The sequence below is a fragment of the Hemitrygon akajei genome, chromosome 3 (assembly GCF_048418815.1).
Source record: "Hemitrygon akajei chromosome 3, sHemAka1.3, whole genome shotgun sequence".
Classification (NCBI taxonomy): domain Eukaryota; kingdom Metazoa; phylum Chordata; class Chondrichthyes; order Myliobatiformes; family Dasyatidae; genus Hemitrygon; species Hemitrygon akajei.
In genome coordinates, this window is record NC_133126.1 from 202,305,074 (window position 1) to 202,325,366 (window position 20,293).

At 41.9% G+C, this 20,293-nt stretch overlaps 1 protein-coding gene across 1 annotated transcript in view; it reads right to left on the reverse strand.

Moving 5' to 3' along the window:
• LOC140724673 (scavenger receptor cysteine-rich domain-containing group B protein-like) overlaps window positions 1-20,293 on the reverse strand; it is a 50,415-nt gene that overhangs the window by 17,390 nt on the left and 12,732 nt on the right. Inside the window, exons 3-6 of the mRNA XM_073039098.1 lie at window positions 7,030-7,344; window positions 3,049-3,363; window positions 1,503-1,817; window positions 1,355-1,429 (exon numbers count right to left, since the gene is read on the reverse strand). Coding sequence (XP_072895199.1) covers window positions 1,355-1,429; window positions 1,503-1,817; window positions 3,049-3,363; window positions 7,030-7,344 — 1,020 coding nt within the window. The remainder of the gene's footprint in view (window positions 1-1,354; window positions 1,430-1,502; window positions 1,818-3,048; window positions 3,364-7,029; window positions 7,345-20,293) is intronic.

Below are 20,293 nucleotides of genomic sequence, written 5' to 3' on the forward strand. Positions count from 1 at the left end.
AAAATTTTAATAGAGATGCTGTATACAATTATCTGGATAGACAGAGTCTGATTCAGAGCAGTGAACATGGATTTGCCCATGGATGGTCATGTTTGACAAATCTTATTAAATTTTTTGAAGAGGTTACTAGGAAAGTTGACGAGGGTAAGGTAGTGCATATTGTCTATATGGACTTCAATAAGGACTTTGACAAAGTTCGACACAGAAGGTTAATTACGAAGGTTAAATCGTTAGGTATTAATATCGAAGTATTGAAATTGATTCAACAGTGGCTGGATGGGAAATGCCAGAGTGTAGTGGTGGATAACTGCTTGTCAGGTTTGAGGCCGGTGACAAGTAGAGTGCCTCAGGAATCTGTACTGGGTCCAATGTTGTTTGTCATATACATTAATGATCGGGGTGATAGGGTGGTAAATTGGATTAGTAAGGAAGCAGATGATACTAAGATAGGTGGCTTTGTGGATAATGAAGGAGGGTTTCAAAGTTTGCAGAGAGATTTAGGTCAGTTAGAAGAGTGGGCTGAAAGATGCCAGATGGAGTTTAATGCTGGTAAGTATTAGGTGTTACATTTCGGCAGGAATAGTCAAAATAGGACATACATGGGAAATGGTAGGGCATTGAGGAACGCAGTAGAACAAAGTGATATAGGAATAATGATGCATAGTTCCCTGAAGGTGGAATCTCATGTGCATAGGGTGTTAAAGAAAGTTTTTGGTATGCTGGATTTATATATGAGAGTTTTGAGTATAGGAGTTGGGATGTAATGTTAAATATGTACAATGCATTGGTGAGGCCAAATTTGGAGTATTTTGTACAGTTCTGTCTCCGAATTACAGGACTGATGTCACCAATTAGAGAGAGTACAGAGGAGATTTATTGGGATATTACCTGGGTTTCAGCGCTTAAGTTACACAGAAAGGTTGAACAAGTTAGGTCTTTATTCTTTGGAGCGTAGAAGGCTGAGGGGGGACGATAGAGGTATTTAAAGTTATGAGGGGGATAGAAACAGTTGATGTGGATAGGTTGTTTCCATTGAGATTAGCGGAGATTCAAACAAGAAGACAAAAGTTGAGTTGTTAAGGGGCAAATGTTTAGGGGTAACATGAGCGGGAGTTTCGTTACTCAGAAAGTGGTAGCTGTATGGAGCGAGCTTCCAGTAGAAGTGGTACAAGCAAGTTCGATTTTGTCATTTTTAATAAATGGATAAGTATATGGACAGGAAAGGAATGGAGGGTTATGGGCTGAGTGCAGGTAGGTGGGACTACGTGAGAGTAAGCCTTCGGCACGGCCTAGAAGGGCCGAGATAGATTGTTTCCGTGCTGTAATTTTTATATGGTTTTATGTTTATAATTACCGGAATCTTCGGGAAATGGGTCGACTCCTTTTTTCAGCTTGGCCCAGTCAATTCGGTGTTTCGGCGGCCGTAATTCTGGAAAACAAATTAGCATCACCATTTGAGTGATATGTTCCAAATACAGGTCATTAAGTTTTCAGATAATTACCTGAACAAATGATCCCGACATCCTCTTGGTGTTTGCAGTTGTGTTGGCCCCAAGTTGAAGATGGGCATTGCCATAAAAGTGAATCTTCAAAACGACATCTAATGTCATCCAACCAGATCGGTCCAGTCCCCTCTCCAAATGTGCCTTCGGCTACGACTGATATTGCTGAGCCACAGTTGAGCTGGGAGCAAACGACTTGTGCATTCTCAATTCCAAATAAATCAGAGCAAACTGTTCCCCATGTTCCGTTAAAGAGAACCTCAAGTCTGCCCTGGCAGGGATTCTTCCCATTTACCAACCTTATTTCCCTATGTTCTGAAGAAAAAGTAATAAAAATATGGCTTTAAATTCTAACATAATGGACGTTATAAACAATTAATATATATCTCTCTCTCTCGCTCTCTCTGCCTGCTGCACTGGACAATAGTTTGCCCAGCATAAAGGACATCTTCGAAAGATATGATTTTAAAAACGCAAAGAGCTATGATGTTTCAAATGTATGATGTTTCAAAGGTTTAATGTTTAAGGATCAATTTCTCCCCGAGCACTATCTGACGACCGTAGGGACAATAAACCCATATACTCTACCTCTTTATTTTTCCACTTTTCTCTCTTTGTTTTGCAACTCATTAAAGTTAAGTTATAAATTCATGTGCAAATATCATTTTTAAAGCAATTTATGTTTTTTAATATTTTTATGCATTCCAATGTACTCCCTTCGCAAAAAATACAAGTTGCACGACATATGCCCAAGACTTTGAACATAGTATTGATTCTGATTCTGAAATAGCCTTTTAAGATGTAATTTTAACAAATGTTGGAATCCTGATGACATTCTAAGAACTTCAATTTCGATAGGAGTAGCAGTTTTACAGAAGTGTGTCAATGTCGAAATTGTGGAGGATCGAAGACCTAAACCTTAACTACATAAGATGCTCTCCCTTTGCTCTTTGCTGAATAAATTTCGACTGGTTCTGCATTCATCATAGAGTCTGCAAAATTGGGCAAAGGATTTTTTTTCAACTAACTAAAAGGGAAGGTAGAGTCAGTGTAGTATGGCTCATCCCAAAACAGGCTATGCAAAGGTAAGAGAGGATTAAGTTTGCATGTGGCCACTCTGTTGAAATCGGTAGCTTGGGGCATGATGTTACTGTATATGAAAGACTCACGCAAGAACGCGATCCGTTGAGGCAAACTGGATAGGGTCCAGTTCAATATTCGCTCACAATATATTTTTATAGTTTGTATATATGTATATTAATTCAGATTTTATTGGGGCGTTTGCACTAACAGTGGATCAAAATCAGATAGTCCATTATCACGAATAGAACTAACTGTCGTTTACCATGCAGACATTTTCTAACGTCAAAAAAGTGCATGGCTTATTCACTCATAAACAACTGTACAATTTATGACCCTGCAATGGTTCCGCTATCATAATATGAAATCCAATGATGAACATGGCCTGTCCTCTTCTTCACATGCATGTTGGAGCTTGACCTTCAGCTGTTGTGATAACCCATGCATGTCTGCAGTCATTCCTTACCCGAACAGATAACTCCAGCATCTTCTTTGTGAATGCAATTGTTGTCACCCCATGGTCTCGACGGACATTTCCACAAGGCGGAAATGTTCGTTGAACAGTTCAGGTTATCCATCCAAATAGGGCCTACACCTTGGCCAAACCAACTGGAAACAGTGGCATTAACAGCAAACCCACAATTCATTTCTTTGCAGACAACATGAGCATCTGTTAAATCCCATGCGTCATCGCATACAGTCCCCCACGATCCATTGTAATAAACTTCTACCCTTCCGGCACAACGACTTCCGCCATTCATCAGCCTTACGGGAATATTATCTGCAACACGAAATAATATGAATTAAATGATTTGAAAACATCTTGAATAACACTTCCAATCATGCAGCCTGAACAGAGAGTTATCATGTGGATCATCATATACAGTCGAAAAAGTTTGGTTGTTGATAAGAAGAAAGGGGGATATGTTATTGAAGCTTGGATTCATCAGAGCGGTGCCTTCGGCCAATTGCGTTCTTCGCATTCAGAAAATCGCTGTATGCAGCAGAAAATAATGAAAACTTTAACCGTGTCGTATCTGAATGAAATCTATGCAGCGCTTGGGATCTTAATTATCTGAAGGGATATTTAAATATCTGAAGGGACTTTTTAGCGGTACTCTGCGGCAGATAATAAAGTAGGCAGATGTCAGCATGGTTTCTTTAAGGGGAAAGCTCTCATGACAATTCTGTTGGATTTATTTGAGGAAATATCGGGCGATATATATATATAAAGCGAATTCAGTAGGTGTAGTTTACCGAGATTTCCAGAGTGCGCCACATGAGGCCATTAAACAAAATAAGAACACATGATATTTCAAGAAATATACTCACGTGGAAAGAGGATTAACTGAATTGCAGGACGCAAAATGTGGCAACACAAATGACCAGGAGGTGCTCCACAGTGTCGGTGTTCGAACCCCCTGTTTCGACTTTTTTTTAATGAACCAAATGTCCAAATTGATGTTTTTATGGACAATACAAAGCTTATGAGGGGCAGGTAGTTTTCAGGAGGCAGAAGTCTGCTAAATCATTTGGTCAGATCAGAACTGACAAAGAAGTGCAAGATGGAATACGGGGTCGGGAAGAGTATGGTGATGCACAGGGATAGAAGGAATAGAGACTTACAGTATTTTCTAAACGAGTAGAAAACTAACAACCGGAGGTGTAAAGGGACCAGTGAACTCTCATTCAGAATTCCTTGAAGTTAATTAGTAGTTTGAATCCATTGTATGGTAGAAAACTGAAATGCTGCAATTCATTTCCAGATGACAAGAATATAAAAGCACGATTGTAATGCTAAGGTTTTTTAAGATAATTGTTCCACACAAAGAGTATTGTGAGCAGTTCTGGGCCACTTATACAAGAAAAGATGTACCAACTGTGCAGAAATCCCAGAGGAATTTCACAAGTGTGATCCCAAGAAGCTCTGGACCTGAACTAGTTGGAGTTCAGAAAAATGGGGAGTGGGCGTTTCGGGTGCTGTACATTCATAAATATCCACCGAATATTGAAAGGGTAAGATAGTGTGGATGTGGCGAACATGTCTCCGATAGTGGGAAACTTTCCCACAAGAGGGCACATCCTCAGAACAGAGCATCATGCACTTTGAACAGAGATGAGGACAGAGGTTAAGGGGAAGGTGGAAGTTTGACGAACAGCTAAGCGGCATGTCCATTAGACAGAGTAGTGATATTTAGAATTACTGCAGAACAGCTGCAAAGATAAAACGATTTATGGTGTAGGGTCCATGGCAATGTAGCGATAAGCACAACACTATTGAGATCGGAGCGTCTGAGGTCAGTGATCTGTTCTAATCTTTCCTGTCAGGAATATGTACGTTCTTCCCGCAACCACATGTGTTTCCGCAGGGGCCCTGGCTTCCTCGCACAGTCCAAAGTCGTATGGTTAGGATATTAATTAGTCCTTGTAAGTTGTCCTGGGATTCAACTAGCGTTAAGTACTGTAAGTGAGACGTTAGGTGGTGCAGATCGTGGGCCCAAAGTGTATTTTCCGCGCTATATCTATAAATAAATAAATAAATGGACAGATAAATAAACAAACACACAATTAGATATACATATACATAGATATACGGATAGATAAAGAAATGAAGGAAAAAATAAATAATGCTGTTTCCCCCTATATGTTAAGCTTGGTATATCTTTTCACGTGTTTCCGGAAACGCTTAAAATATCCAAAGTTTATGTTTTAGTTCACATTTTCAACAATGTCAGATGATCGGCAATAGTGTTAATCACTATAATATGCACCGTCATTATGAATTTTATGAAGGACTAAAAGTTCTTACCAGAACAAAATACGCCAACGTCATCACCGATAGTTAAGTTGTCTGGTTGTGTGAAATTGCATTTCCAAAGGTAATGCTCATTCCCATTGCAACTGACATTGCTCATCAACACATTTCCTTTCCCGATTCCATACTTCCAGTGCTTGTAAATATTTACTGCGGAGCCACAGTTCAACTGTCTGCATACCACATCTGCCGCTGTGAAATCCCACAGTGTATCAGTCACTCTGCCCCAGACACGTCTGTGATAAACCTCCACTCGGCCATCGCATCGGCCCTCTCCATCAGCTAGTCGCAACTGCCAGTGGTCCTCTGTAAAATTATAATTGTTTAATCCATATAATTTAAGGTTTCAATTCAGCAATTTGTGAAAAAAATACACGTACACATAACTGGGAAGAATACGTGGCCGAAATTAATCAAATCGAAGCGTTTGCAACTATTCTATAGAGTCGATTTCGGAAAGCAACAAATCCAATAGTTTTCCAATACATTAATCCAATGATCCGAAAATTATGATCCTCCCTTTAGTAATTTTGGCCTGGCGGTGTGGGTAATAGTGGTCGGTGCATTGTGTCGATCCTCCTTATCATCTTGGTTGCTTATTACGATATCTTGCTACATGCATAATGTAGGGATTATTTAGGAGTTATATTATATTGGATATGAAGCGCTACAGAAGCGTAGCGGTGATTCCGACGGTATTATAGCTTGGGGTATGGGAGTTCGCAGTTCAATATGGACATTATCTTTAAGGAGTTTGTATGTTCTGAACATGGAACGCTTGGACCTCCTCCAGTTCCTCCAGTTTCCTCCAATAGTACAACGAAGTATTTGTTGGAAGCTAAATTGGTCATCGTAGATTGTCCTGTGATTAGGCTATCGATTATTAGGGATTACTGGCTATGTGGCTGAGAGAATCGGAAGCGTGCCGTAACTCTAAATAAATTAATAAACCAGTAAAAACAAAACAAACTGACGAATGAATAAAATAAATGATGCAGCAAAAAAGCAGGGGTATGTGGAATATCGATAGATACTCTGGTGAGAAATTATAATCTTAACTTCTTGGAACTGGTACGAAGCATGGAACATGTCATAAGTCCATAATGCGCTCTTTACCTCCATAGCTATTTTGTTTAGGGCATTGATAATACGAAGAATAATTATGCAGGATCGAGAAGTATTCAGCTGTTACGCTCATTTGGTTTATAGCTTCAATCTTTCTTTAACTCTTTCTAACAATGTACCTACATAAACGGCGCAGAGATTCCCTTATTATGATTTACCTGCCACTTCATAACTTCGACTTGAAAATTACCACAGCCCGTCACATGGCTGTAATGTAATTCCCACTAACGCTCTTTAAACAATTTTATTTACATACTGATACGAATTACAAACTACTGTAATGGCCAAACTTCAAACTGGAAATTTGTCTCCCTTGTTAAGAGGCTGAATTGTTTCTGTATGACGATTTGCAATGTTTAAAATTTTCTTCGCTGGCCCACCAACAGAGGAGGTACGAATATCGGTACAATATTAAAATGAAGATTTCCAACAGGAAACTTTTCTACATTTAAGACTAAAGCGCGTAAGTGTTTAATCATGTGTGATACTGAAAGGTGAATCACCTACCGGAACAGATCACACTGGCGTCCCGATCGTGTGTACACTGATGTTGGCCCCATGATGCAATGAGGCATTCATTCAACCGCATCTCATTGCCACGACATTCGTTTATATCATTCCATATCATTCCTGTTCCCTGACCAAAGAATGCTCCAACAGGCGCTGATAAGGCTTTTCCACAATGGAGATGATTGCAGACCACGGCCGCGTCCTTCAAATCCCAGTAAGCATCGCAGACTGTTCCCCAGGTTTCTCCCCGTAGCACTTCCACTCTACCGGAGCAGGCGTTCTTGCCACCGACGAGTCGCGGCCCTTTTTGACCTTAAGTGTAGTTACAACGAAAACAATGGTTTGTTACAAAGGCAAACTTTCTTAAGCTTGCAGAAATAACAGGCTCCAGTCGTCCTGCTCGTGGACTGTTTTTGATGTCCCCATCATGGAGAGGTTGAGGTAGCATCCACGCCGGAACAGGCCGACTCAAAAGCAGTTACATCCCCCAAAGCGTAAGGCTGGTGAACACCTCCACACATCCACTCACCAAAAGAAATGATTTTAAACAATATTGAACTTGAACTTCAGGACTCATTTTTCTACATCGTCTTTAGATGTTCAACCTCAAATAAGCCTTGCACTTCTCAAATGCATTCATGAGGAACAATATTCTACAGCGCAAATGCAAACAAAAATGATACTGCGAAATAAAAGAGAAAGGTGAACAAGACAGTTCATGATGCAATGTGCAGAATGGCCTGAATATGATGAAGAACGGAACTTATAGCTCACCAGGTGGTAGTTTGTAATTAGATAAAAAACAAAACTGTTCAACGACAGCTTAAGATGGAATAGAATCAGATAATCCCAAAAATCCTCAGCAAGCCAGCTTCTGAAATGTTGCCAATGTTAGTTAGTTGCCATTTAAACGCTTATGCAATCTGAATACATGGAGGATAAATGTAAAACCACATTTAGTCATCATAGAAGTAAAGTGAAAGGAAAACACGAACACCAGAGGTCACTAATGTTTGAACGCAAACGGAAGTTGGTTACCGGTAATGTCAAATCTGCATCAGTGTATGTCAATGTTCCATTATACCCCATATGTGGCCGTTAGCGCGGTTAGCGTAGATTTATTACAGCGAGAGAAATTGCGGAGTTCGGAGCTCGATTCTGATGCTGTCTGTAAGACTTTTGTGAGTGCGTGGTTTTCCGTCGCGTGTTCCAGTTTGTCCCCCCACTCCAATACCTACAGTTTATTACGTTAATTCGACATTGTAAATAGTCTGGGGTTAGTCCAGTATTAACTATGCGAGCTTCTGGGCGGTGGAGCTCTGCGTTCACGTAAATCTTACAATAATAAAAATAAAAATCTCGTTATACTGTATTTAGCAGTATTGTGTTCAGTTAACTATCTAATTATCAGTCCATACACGAGTGTAGTATAAGCTATTTTGCGACCAGCCATGGGCTGCTTTATTTGTAGGGGGAATTCGTTCGAAACGGGAAAACAGTGTATCTTTTTTACTTCGAGGGGAATGTACTGTGAGAAGCCAGATCACCATTGCAACACTGACAATCTGCTGGAGGAACTCAGCAGGTCAAGCAGCATTCATAGAATGGAGTAAAAATTTGACGTCGACGCTTCGGGCCGAGATCCTCCATCAGGTCTGGAAAGAAAGACGCTAGAATGAAGAGGTGGGAGACAGAGGCATAGTACAACCGAGAGGGTGACAGGTGAATCCAGGTGGGTAGGAATGGTAAAGAACTGGTAAGAAAGGATTGCTGGGGATAAGCAACACAGAGGGTCCTGAAAATTAAAGGCTCTATGCAGCACAAAATGATAGTGCAATCAAAAAAACAATGTACGTTAAAAAGTGAGGGGAACTTCCCGAAAAGCTAAAATAACAGGTTTTACAAACATCCCGCAGAACAGCAAATCAGCCTGAAATGGAAGATACTTGATATGAGGTTAATTTTCGCCAGGTGAACGAGAATGGTAGACTACCAGTGTTACAGGTGTGATGTTATTGCTTTGAATTCCATTGCTTTTGTACAAAACGATTGTGCTACTCCAAAGATTCAAATTTCTCCACCGATCATATTAATAAAACTGTTTCAAGGCAATAGATTACAGCTTTTTAAAATTTTTATACACTACACAAAAGATTGATTATGCAGCCCATATCTTTTGATGTGTAAATTCTTCTCTTTACAAATATTATGGCTTAAAGATCCAAGCTGATATTTTGATTTGTCAGGAAGATCACATACTATGCCGCATATATAAGCGATTCTACTCTTGCTGTTGCCTGTTACCGCCACCCAAATCCAAGTTAAAAACAAACGAATGAAGCGCCTACCTGAACAAATGACGCTGACAGTCCTTTTACGTGAACAATTGGGTTCATTCCTTCGCGTGGTAGCACAATCCCATAAAAAGGTCTCATTGCCTTGACATTCATAGGAATCCTGCCACATGGGAGCACTGCCCTCTCCAAAATATGCCCCTCCGATTACTAATGTCGCGTCGCCGCATTTCAACGAACTGCACACCACAAGCGCGTCCTGCAAATCTAAATGCGAATCACACACCGTTCCCCAAGTCTCTCCATGTTGTATTTCTAGTCTTCCAGAACAGTTGTCGTAGCCATCAACTAGTCTGGGCTCTCTGTGTCCTGCGGATTATAGGCACAAGGTAAAAGATCTTCAGTAAATGTGCTATGTTGAACAGATTTAACGAGATTAAATAACGTTTTCCAACCGAAATTATCTATGTGATCACGCATGCTGGACATGTTTTATATTAGGGAAGAATATATAAGGTTGACAAGCGGATAGAGGATGTATCATATGTGTAAGGATTGTGTACAAATCCAGACAGAGCAATGACGTGGATTGCACCAGAGAAGCGATATTCCAAAGGGTAATGAAAGGATGACTGATAATGCAGTATTAAATGCGTGTAACGTTCGTAATAAGGTGGACGTACCCGTGGGGCAGTTAAAAATTGGTCGGTATGACGTTGTTAGCATCACTGAGTCGTGTCTAAGAAAAGACCATGTTTGGGATCATAACATCAAATAATATATTTTGTACCAAAAGGATAGGTAGGAAGCCAAAGGCTGTGGAATGGCTTTGTTGGTAAGGGATGCAATTATATCTTTATTGACATAGGGTCAGAGAATGTTGAATCTTTGTGGCTGGAGTGAAGAAACTGCAAGGGTGAAATGTAAAACAGAATGGCAAGCATATACAGCCCCCAAATAATGGGCAAGGTATAGGGTTGAGGTTGCAAAGGGAGAGCGACACTGCATGCATATTAGTACAATGACACAATTATTATCAGGAATTTCAATGTACAGGGGGATTGGGAAAATCAGGTTGCTGAAGCATCGCAAGGGAGGAAACTTGTTCAGTGCCCACGAAATAGCTTTTCAGAGCAATTTGTGTTTCAGCTCAGTCACGGAAAGGCTGTCTTAGATTTGTTGCTCTGCAATAGCCGAGAACTTTTAGGGAGCTTAATGTGAATAACCCTTGAGATGCTGTGATCATAATATGATTCGATTCATATCTAATACTGCAATCTGATGGAGCGAAGCAAAAGACATATGAATCAGTGTCGCAATGGAATAAAGGAATCGGCAGAAACAAAAGAGAGTAGACGGATTGGAGAAGGATACTGGTGTTTGGCGGCAGAGCAGAGATGACTGAAGTTTCTGGAAATAGTTCACAAAGCGCAGGAAAGTCACGTCCCACTGAGGAAGAAGTTCTCAAATGGCCGGAGTAGGCAACCATGGATGTTAGGGACTGCACAGAACATAGAACATTGAATATTATAGCACATTACAGGCCCTTGGGCCCCCAATGTCGTGCCGACCCTCAAACCCTGCCTCACATATAATCCCCACCTGAAATTCCTCCATATACCTGTCTAGTAGTCTCTTAAACTTCACTATTGTATCTGCCTCCACCACTGACTCAGGCAGTGCATTCCACGCAGCAACCACTCTCGAAGTGAAAAACCTTTCTCTACTAGCCCCCTAGAACTTCTATCCCCTTACCTTAAAGCCATGTCCTCTTGTACTGAGCAGTGGCGCTCTCGGGAAGAGGCGCTGGCTGTCCACTCTGTGTATACCTTTTAATATCTTGTACACCTCTATCATGTCTCCTCTCATCCGCCTTCTCTCCAAAGAGTAAAACCCTAGCTCCCTTAATCTCTAATCACAATCCATACTCTCTAAACCAGGCAGCATCCTGGTAAATCTCCTCTGTACCCTTTCCAATGCTTCCACATCCTTCCTGTAGTGAGGCGACCAGAACTGGACACAATACCACAAGTGTGGCCTAACTAGAGTTTTACAGAGCTTCATCATTACATCGCGTCTCTTAAACTCTATCCCTCGACTTATGAAAGCTAACACCCCATAAGCTTTCTTAACTACCCTATCTATCTGTGAGGCAACTTTCAGGGATCTGTGGACATGTACCCACAGATCCCTCTGCTCCTCCACACTACCAAGTATCCTGCCATTTACTTTGTACTCTGCCTTGGAGTTTGTCCTTCCAAAGTGTACCAACTCACACTTCTCCGGGTTGAACTCCATCTTGCACTTCTGAGCCCACTTCTGCATCCTATCAATGTCTCTCTGCAATCTTCGACAATCCACTACACTATCTACAACACCACCAACCTTTGTATCATCTGCAAACTTGCCAATCCACCCTTCTACCCCCACATCGAAGTCGTTAATAAAAATCACAAAAAGGTATATGTCCTAGATCAGATCTTTGTGGGACACCACTAGTCACAACCCTCCAATCTGAATGTACTCCCTCCAGCACAACCCTCTGCCTTCTGCAGGCAATCCAATTCTGAATTCACCTGGCCAAACTTCCCTGGATCCCATGCCTTCTGACTTTCTGAATAAGCCTACCGTGTGGAACCTTGTCAAATGCCTTATCACAAGGGCTGGAGAGGAGTGAATCTGATAAGAGTGAAGGGTGGGCTATAGGAGCAGGGGGAGAAGGAAGGGACCCACGGGAAAATGATAGGAAGGTGAGAAGAGGTAAAGGGCTAGAGAGCTAGGAATAGAAGAGGGAAAGGGGACGTTTTTGTATACAGGAAGGAAAATTTAATATTCATGACATCAGGTTGTAGGCTACTTGGATGGAATATGAGGTGTTGCTCCTCCATCTGGAGAGTGGCCTCATCGTTGCGGAAGAGGAGGTCATGAACCAACATTTTGCAATGGTAATGGGGAAAGAAATTAAAATTGTTGGCCAATGGGTATTTCTGCTTTTGGCGTATGGAGTGGAGGTGATCGATAAAGCGTTCTCCCAACTTGTGCTGGGTCTCACCATTGTAGGAGGGCACATCGGGAGCATCGGATATACTAGATGACCCAGGATTTTTCAGGTGAAGTGTTACCTTACCTGTTGATAGACTGTTTGGAGCCCAGTAGGCTTGCAGGTAATTCACAGTGCAAGGCAGATAGAGCGCATATAAGGTATCAGTAAAGTAGAATAATGGAAAAATATAATCCAAGACCAAGTCCCATGAACATTGTGGCAATCTGCAGTAGAACAGAATACGACTTGTCTTCTGCTGAGCAAACACGGGGTGGGGGGGATTGGTTGGGAAGCACCAACTTCGGCCGCGTCATATTGCTCCGACATCTCTTTCTTGGGCAGAGCTAAACAGACAATACTGCCGCTTAGGCTCTTGTCCTCTCAATAACCAATGCCACCCAACTCCCCCTCTGTCCACCAATGAGTTGGTGAATCAGATTTGCAGTATTCTACATTAGCTATGTTCAACAGGGTCTTGCAATCAAAAAGTGATCACTGGATGTTAGACTGCATGAAAGCCAAGACAACGGCATATAAGATAGCGGAGATCAGTGGGAAGACAGATGATTTGGAAGATCTAACAAAAGGCAACAACAAATCAATAAGAAGGTAAAAGTTGCAATATGAGTGCATACGATCCAGTAATGTAAAGGATTCAAAAGTATTGTCAGGACGGATGGTGAGCAACCAGATATCGTGGTCCATGTAGGGACCAATGCCGTGGATCGGCAGAAGGAGGAGGTTCTGCAAAGAGAGTGTAGGGTGTTCGGTGCAAAGTTGCAGGGCAGGACCTGCAGGTTTGCAATCTCAGGATTGCTCCCCGTGCCCTGTGCTAGCGGGGTAAGAAATAGGAAGATAATGTAGATAAATACGTGGCTAAGGAAATGGTGCAGGATGGAGGGCTTCATGTTTCTGGACAATTGGGTTTTGTTCCAGGGAAAGTAGGACCTGTTCCGACGGGACAGTCTGCACCTGAAATGGAAGGGGACTTACATCCTTGCGGGTAGGTTAGCTAGTGCCGCTCCGGGAGGTTTAAAATAGATTTGCAAGGGGAGTGGAACCAGAGTTTTAGAGCAGATGGTGAGGTGGAGGACGATAAATGGCATCTTGTGTGGACAGAAATCAAAGGTTTGTATGTGATAAAAAAGTTGTCAGGTGCCAATCTAAAGAGACTGGGGAAGAGCGTTTAGCTCTCAAGTAGAGAAAGATATGAGACAACGTGTGAGGGAGGATAGGCAGGTGATAGAGAAGGGATGCCCCCAGACCGAAGGTTTGAGATGTATCTATTTTAACACAAGGAGTATTGCGAACAAAGCACATAAGATTAGGGCGTTCATTACTATTTGGATATATGATGTGATGGCCATTACAGAAAATTGGATAGGTAAGGGACAGAAATGGTTACTTCAAGTGCCGGGTTTTAGATGTTTTAGAAGGGACAGGGAGGTAGGCAACGGAGGTGGGGGCGTGGCACTGTAGATCAGGGGTAACGTCACGGCTGCAGAAAACGTGGACGTCATGGGGCGGATTGTCTACGGAGTCTATGTAGGTGGAGATTAAGAATAGGAAGGGGTCAATAAATTTGCTGAGTGTTTTTTATAGGCCGACCAGTAGTAACAAGGATATCGAGGAGCAGATAGGGGAACTGGTCCAGGAAAGGTGTAATAATAACAGAGTTGTCGTGATGGGAGATTTTAATTTCCCTAATATCCATTGACATCTCTCTGGAACAAGGGGTTTAGCTGGGGTAAAGCTTGTTAGCTGTGTTCAGGGAAATTTGTTGACACAATATGTATATAAGCCTACAAGAGGAGAGGCTGTACCTGATTTGGTAATGGAAAATCAACTTGGTGAGGTGTTAGATCTCTGAATGGGAGAGCACTTTGGAGATAACGATTATAATTCTTTCTCATTTACAATGGAATTGGGGACAGATAGGAACCGAGAAGGTAGAAAAGCGTTTAGTTATAGGCAGCATGGAGTAAATGAGGTGCTCGAGGAATATAAAGAATGTGGAAAGAATCTTAAGAAAAAAAAATAGAACAACTAAAAGAAGATATGAGGTTGCTTTGGCAAGTAAGGTGAAAATAAATCCAAAGTGTTTCTACAGTTATATTAAAAAAAAGGGATAGTGAGGTATAAAATTGGTCCTTTAGAGAATCAGAGTGGACAGCTATGTGTGGAGCCAAAAGAGATAGTGGAGATTTTGAACAATTCCTTTTCTTCGGTATTAACTAAGGAGAAGGATATTGAAATGTGTAAGGTAAGGGAAACAAGTAGGGTAGTTATGGAAACTATGATGATTAATGAAGAGGAAGTACTGCCGCTTTTAAACAATATAAAACTGGATAAGTCTCTGGATCCTGACACGATATTCCCTAGGACCTTGAGGGAAGTTAGTGTAGAAATAACAGGGGCTCTGACAGAAATATTTCAAATGACATTAGAAACGAGGATGGTACCGGAGGATTGGCGTATTGCCCATGTGGTTCCATTGTTTAAAAAAGGGTTCTAAGAGTAAACCTAGCAATTATCGGCCAGTAAATTTGACGTCAGTGGTGGGTAAGTTAATGGAAAATATTCTTCGAGATGGTATATATAATTATCTGGAGAGACAGGGTCTGATTAGGAGGAGTCGACATGGATTTGTGTGTGGAATGTCATATTTCACAAAACTTATTGAATATTTTGAAGAGGTTACGAGGAACGTTTACGAGAATAAAGGACTGGATGTTGTCTATATGGACTTCAGTAAGGTCTTTGACAAGGTTAAACACGAAAGGTTAGTTGAGAAGTTTCAATCATAAGACCAAAAGTCCATAAGACAAAGGAGCAGAAGTCGGCCATTCGGCCCATCGATTCTGCTTCGCCATTTCATCATGAGCTGATCCAATCTCCCCTTTAGTCCTATTCCCCTACGATCTCACATTAACCTTTGATGCCCTGACTACTCAGATACCTATCAATCTCTGCCTTAAATACACCCAATGACCCGGCTTCCGCTGCCGCCCGTGGCAACAAATTCCACAGATTCACCACCCTCTGGCTAATTTTTTTTTCGCATCTCCGTTCTGAATGGGCGTCCTGCAATCCTCAAGTCATGTCCTCTCGTACTAGTCTCCCCCGCCAATGGAAACAACTTTGCTACATCCACTCTGTCCATGCCTTTCAACATTCGAAATGTTTCTACGAGGTCCCCCCCCCCCCCATTCTTCTAAATTCCAAGAAATACAGTCCCAGAGCGGTCAAACGTTCCTCACATGTTAACCCTCTCATTCCCGGAATCATTCAAGTGAATCCTCTGAACTCTGTCCAACGTCAGCACATCCTTTCTTAAATAAGGAGTCCAAAACTGCACACAGTATTCCAAGTGAGGTCTTACCAGTGCCTTATACAGCCTCAACTTCTCATCCCTGCTCCTATGCTCTATTCCCCTGGAAATGAATGCCAACATTGTATTCGCCTTCTTCACCACCAACTCAACCTGGAGGTTAACGTTAAGGGTAGCCTGCACGAGGACTCCCAAGTCCCGTTGCATCTCAGAACTTTGATTTCTCACCCCATTTAAATAAAAGTCTGCCCGTTTATTTCTTCTACCAAAGTGCATGACCGTACACTTTCCGAGATTGTAATTCATTTGCCAGATCTTTGCCCATTCGCCCAATCTATCCAAGTCTCTCTGCAGACTCTCTGTTTCCTCAGCACTACCAGCCTCTCAACCTATCTTTGTATCAACATCAAATGTAGCCACAAAGCAATCTATTTTATAATCCAAACCGTTGATATACAACGTAAAAAGAAGCAACCCCAACACGGACCCCTGCGGAACACCACTGGTAACCGGCAGCCAACCAGAATATGATCCCTTTATTCCCACTCTCTGTTTCCTGCCAATAAACCGACGCTCTATCCATGTATGTAACTTTCCTGTAATTCCATGGGCTCTTACCTTGTTTAGCAGCCTCATGTGTCAAAGGCCTTGTCAAAGGCCTCTGAAAATCTAAATACACAACATCTACTACATCTCCCTTGTCTAGCATACTTGTAATTTCCTCAGAAAATTGCACCAGGTTTGTCAGGCAGGATTTTCCTTTAAGGAAACCATGCTGAGTTCTGCCTATCTTGTCATATGTCTCCAGGTACTCCGTAACCTCATCCTTGACAATCGACACCAACAGCTTCCCAACCACCGATGACAAGCTACCAGGTCTATAATTTGCCTTTTACTTCCATGCCACCTCCTTAAATAGCGGAGTGACATTTGCAATTTTCCAGTCCTCCGGAATCAGGCCAGAATCGTTAGATATTAATTTTGAAGTAGTAAAATGGATTCAACAGTGGGTGGATGGGAGATGCCAGAGAGTAGTGGTGGATAACTCTTTGTCACGTTGGAGGCCGGTGACTAGTGGTGTGCTTCAGGGATCTGTACTGGGTCCAATGTTGTTTGTCATATACCTTGATGATCTGGATGATGGGGTGGTAAATTGGATTAGGACGTATGCAGATGGCACTAAGATAGGTGGCGTTGTGGGTAATGAAGTAGGTTTTCAAAGCTTGCAGAGAGATTTAGGCCAGTTAGAAGGGAGGACTGAAAGATGGCAGATGGAGTTTAATGCTGATAAGTGTGAGGTGCTACATTTTGGTAGGATTAATCAAAATAGGACATACATGTTAAATCGTAGGGCATTGAGGAATGCAGTAGAACAGAGTGATATAGGAATATTGGTGCATGGTTCTCTGAATGTGGAATCTCATGTGGTTAACGTGGTGAATAAATCTTTTGGTATGCTGGCCTTTATAAATCAGAGCATTGAGTATAGGATTGGGGATGTAAATTTAAATTGTACAAGGCATTGGTGAGGCCAAATTTGGAGCATTGTGTACAGTTCTGGTCACGGAATTATAGGAAAGATGTCAACAAAATAGAGAGAGTACAGGGGTGATTTACTAGTATGCTTCCTGGGTTTCAGCACGTACATTACAAAATAACGTTGAACAAGTTAGGTTTATTCTTTGGAGTGAAGAAGTGTGTACCTGATAGAGGTATTTACAATTATGAGGGGGATAGATAGAGTTGACATGGATAGGCTTGTTCCAATGAAAGTAGGGGAGATTCAAACAAGAGGACAATTGTTCAGAGTTAAGAGGCAAGTGTTTAGGGGTAACACGAGGGGGATCTTTTTCACTCAGAGAGCGGTAGCTGTGTGGAACGAGCTTCCAGTTGAAGTGGTAGAGGCAAGTTTGATATTGTCATTTTAAAAAAAATTGGAAAGGTATCTGGACAGGTAAGGAATAGAGGGTTATGGGCTGAGTGCAGGTCGGTGGGACTAGGTCAGAGTATGCTTTCGGCACGGACTAAATGGGCCGAGATGTCCTGTTTCCGTGTTGTAATTGTTTTGTGGTTATATGATTACATAGTTGGAGTAAGGGGAATTATGAGGCTATGTAGCAGGATATTGGATTCTTAAGTTGGAAACGGATGTTCTCAAGGAAACGCACGGAAGAAAGGTGGCAAATGTTCATGGAATATTAGTGTGAAATTCTGTGTATGTACGTTTCAATGAGATAGGGTAGATACGGTTCAGTGCAGGAACCGTGTTGTACAAAGGCTGTAATAAATCTGGTCAAGAAGAAATAAAAGCCTACAAAAGATTCAGAGAGCTAGGTAATGTTAGAGATCTGGAAGTTTCTAATGCTAACATGGAGGGGCTTAAGAAGGATATTAGGAGAGCTAGAAGAGGCCGTGAAAAGGCCTTGGAGGGCAGAATTATGGAAAACCTGAAGGCATTCTACAAGTATATGAAGAGCAGGAGGATAAAACCTGAAAGAATGGAACCTATAAAATGCGACTGTAGGAAAGTTTGTATGGCATGTAGGAAATAGCAGAGGTACTTAATGAATACTTTACTTCAGTTTTCATTGGTGATAATAGCGACGACTTGTAGCAGAGTGAAAAGCTTGAGCATGTGGATATTAAGGAATAGGATATACTGGAGCCTTTGGAAAGTATCAAGTTGTATAAGTCGCCGGGCCCGGATGAGATGTACGCCAGTTTACTGTGGGAGGCGAGGGAGGAGATTGCTGAACCTCTGGCGATGGTCTTTGTATCCTCAATCGGGACGGGAGAGTTTCCAGAGGATTGGAGGGTTGAGAATGTTGCTCCTTTATTCAAGAAAGGGAGTAGAGATAGAACAGGTAATTATAGACTAGTGAGTCTTAACTCAGTGTTTGTTAAGGTGATGAAGAAGATCCCGAGAGGCAGGATTTATGAACATTTGGAGAAGTATAATATGATTAGGAATAGTCAGAACGACTTTGCCAAGGGCAGGTCGTGCCTTACAGGCGTGTTTGAACTTTTTTGAGAATGTGACCGAACATATTGATAAAGGAAGAGTAGTAGATGTAGTATATAAGGTTTTCTGCAAGGCTTATTGAGAAAGTTAGGAGGATCCAAGGGAGCATTACTTCGTGGATCCAGAACTGCCTTGCCCACAGAAGGTAAAGAGTGGTTGTAGACGGGTCATACTCTGCATGGACGTCGATGACCAGTGGAGTGCCTCAGGAATCTGTTCTGGGACCCCTACGTGATTTTTATAAATGAAATGGATGAGGAAGTAGAAGGATGTCTTCGTAAGTTTTCGGACGGCATTAAGGTTGGAGGTGTTGTGTATAATGCAGAGGGTTGTCAGAGGTTATAGCGGGACATTGATATAATACAAAACCTGGCTGAGAAGTGGCGGAAGGTGTTCAACCGAGATAAGTGTGAAGTGGTTCATTTTGGTAGGTCAAATATGATGACAGAATATAGTATTAATGATAAGACTCTTTTCTGTGTGGAGTAGCAGAGGGATCTTGGTATCCGAGTCCATAGGACCCTCAAAGCAGCTGCGCAGGTTCACTCAGTGGTTAAGAAGGCATACCGTGTATTGGCCTTCATCAATCGTGGAACTGAATTTAGCTGCCAAGAGGTAATGTTGCAGCTATATAGGACCAGAGTCAGACCCGACTTGGAGTACTGTGCTCAGTTTTGGTCGCCTCACTACAGGAAGGATGAGAAAGCCTTAGAAAGGATGCATAAGAGATTTACAAAGTCGTTGCCAGTATTGGGGAGCATGTCTTACGAGGATAAGTTGAGTGAACTCGGTCTTTTCTCCTTGTTGCGACGGAGGAAGAGAGGTGACCTGATAGAGATGTATAAGATGTTGAGAGGCGTTGATCGTATGGATAGTCCGAGGCTTTTTGCCAGGGCTGAAATGGTTGCCTCATGAGGACATCATTTTACGGTGCTTGCGAGTAGGTACCGAGGAGATGTCAGGGGTAAGTTTTTTTTTAACCAGAGTGGGGAGTGCGTGGAATGGGCTGCCGGCAAAGCTGTTTGTCGTACCAAAGATACGATAGGTTCTTTTAAGAAACTTTTTGATAGGTGCATGGAGCTTAGAAAATTAGAGGGCTATATGTAAGCCGAGTAATTTGTAGGGTAGGGACATGATCGGCACAACCTTGTGGGCTGAAATGCCTGTATTGTGCTGCAAATTTTCTGTATTTCTATTTTTCTTTTTTATCAGTTATATAAAGAGTAAAATTGAGTTGAAAGTTGATATTGGACCACTGGAAATGATGCTGGTGAAGCATTAATGGGTAACTAAGAAATGGCAGATGAACTTAATGGGGGTACTTTACCTCTTAGCATAATGGGCATGAGCTAGCAAAGGTAGAAAGAGGATGATTTGGCAGATAAATGCCTGGTTGAGAAGCAGTTCCGGGGACATTGCTTCAGGTTCTTGGATCTTTGGAATCACTTCTCGGGGATCAATGTGCTGTATAAACGGGACTGGTTGCACTTGAACGCGAGAAGAATCAATATTTTCGCGTTCTGCTTTGTTGAAGCTGGGGAGAGTTTAACGTAATATATCGGGAGGTGTGG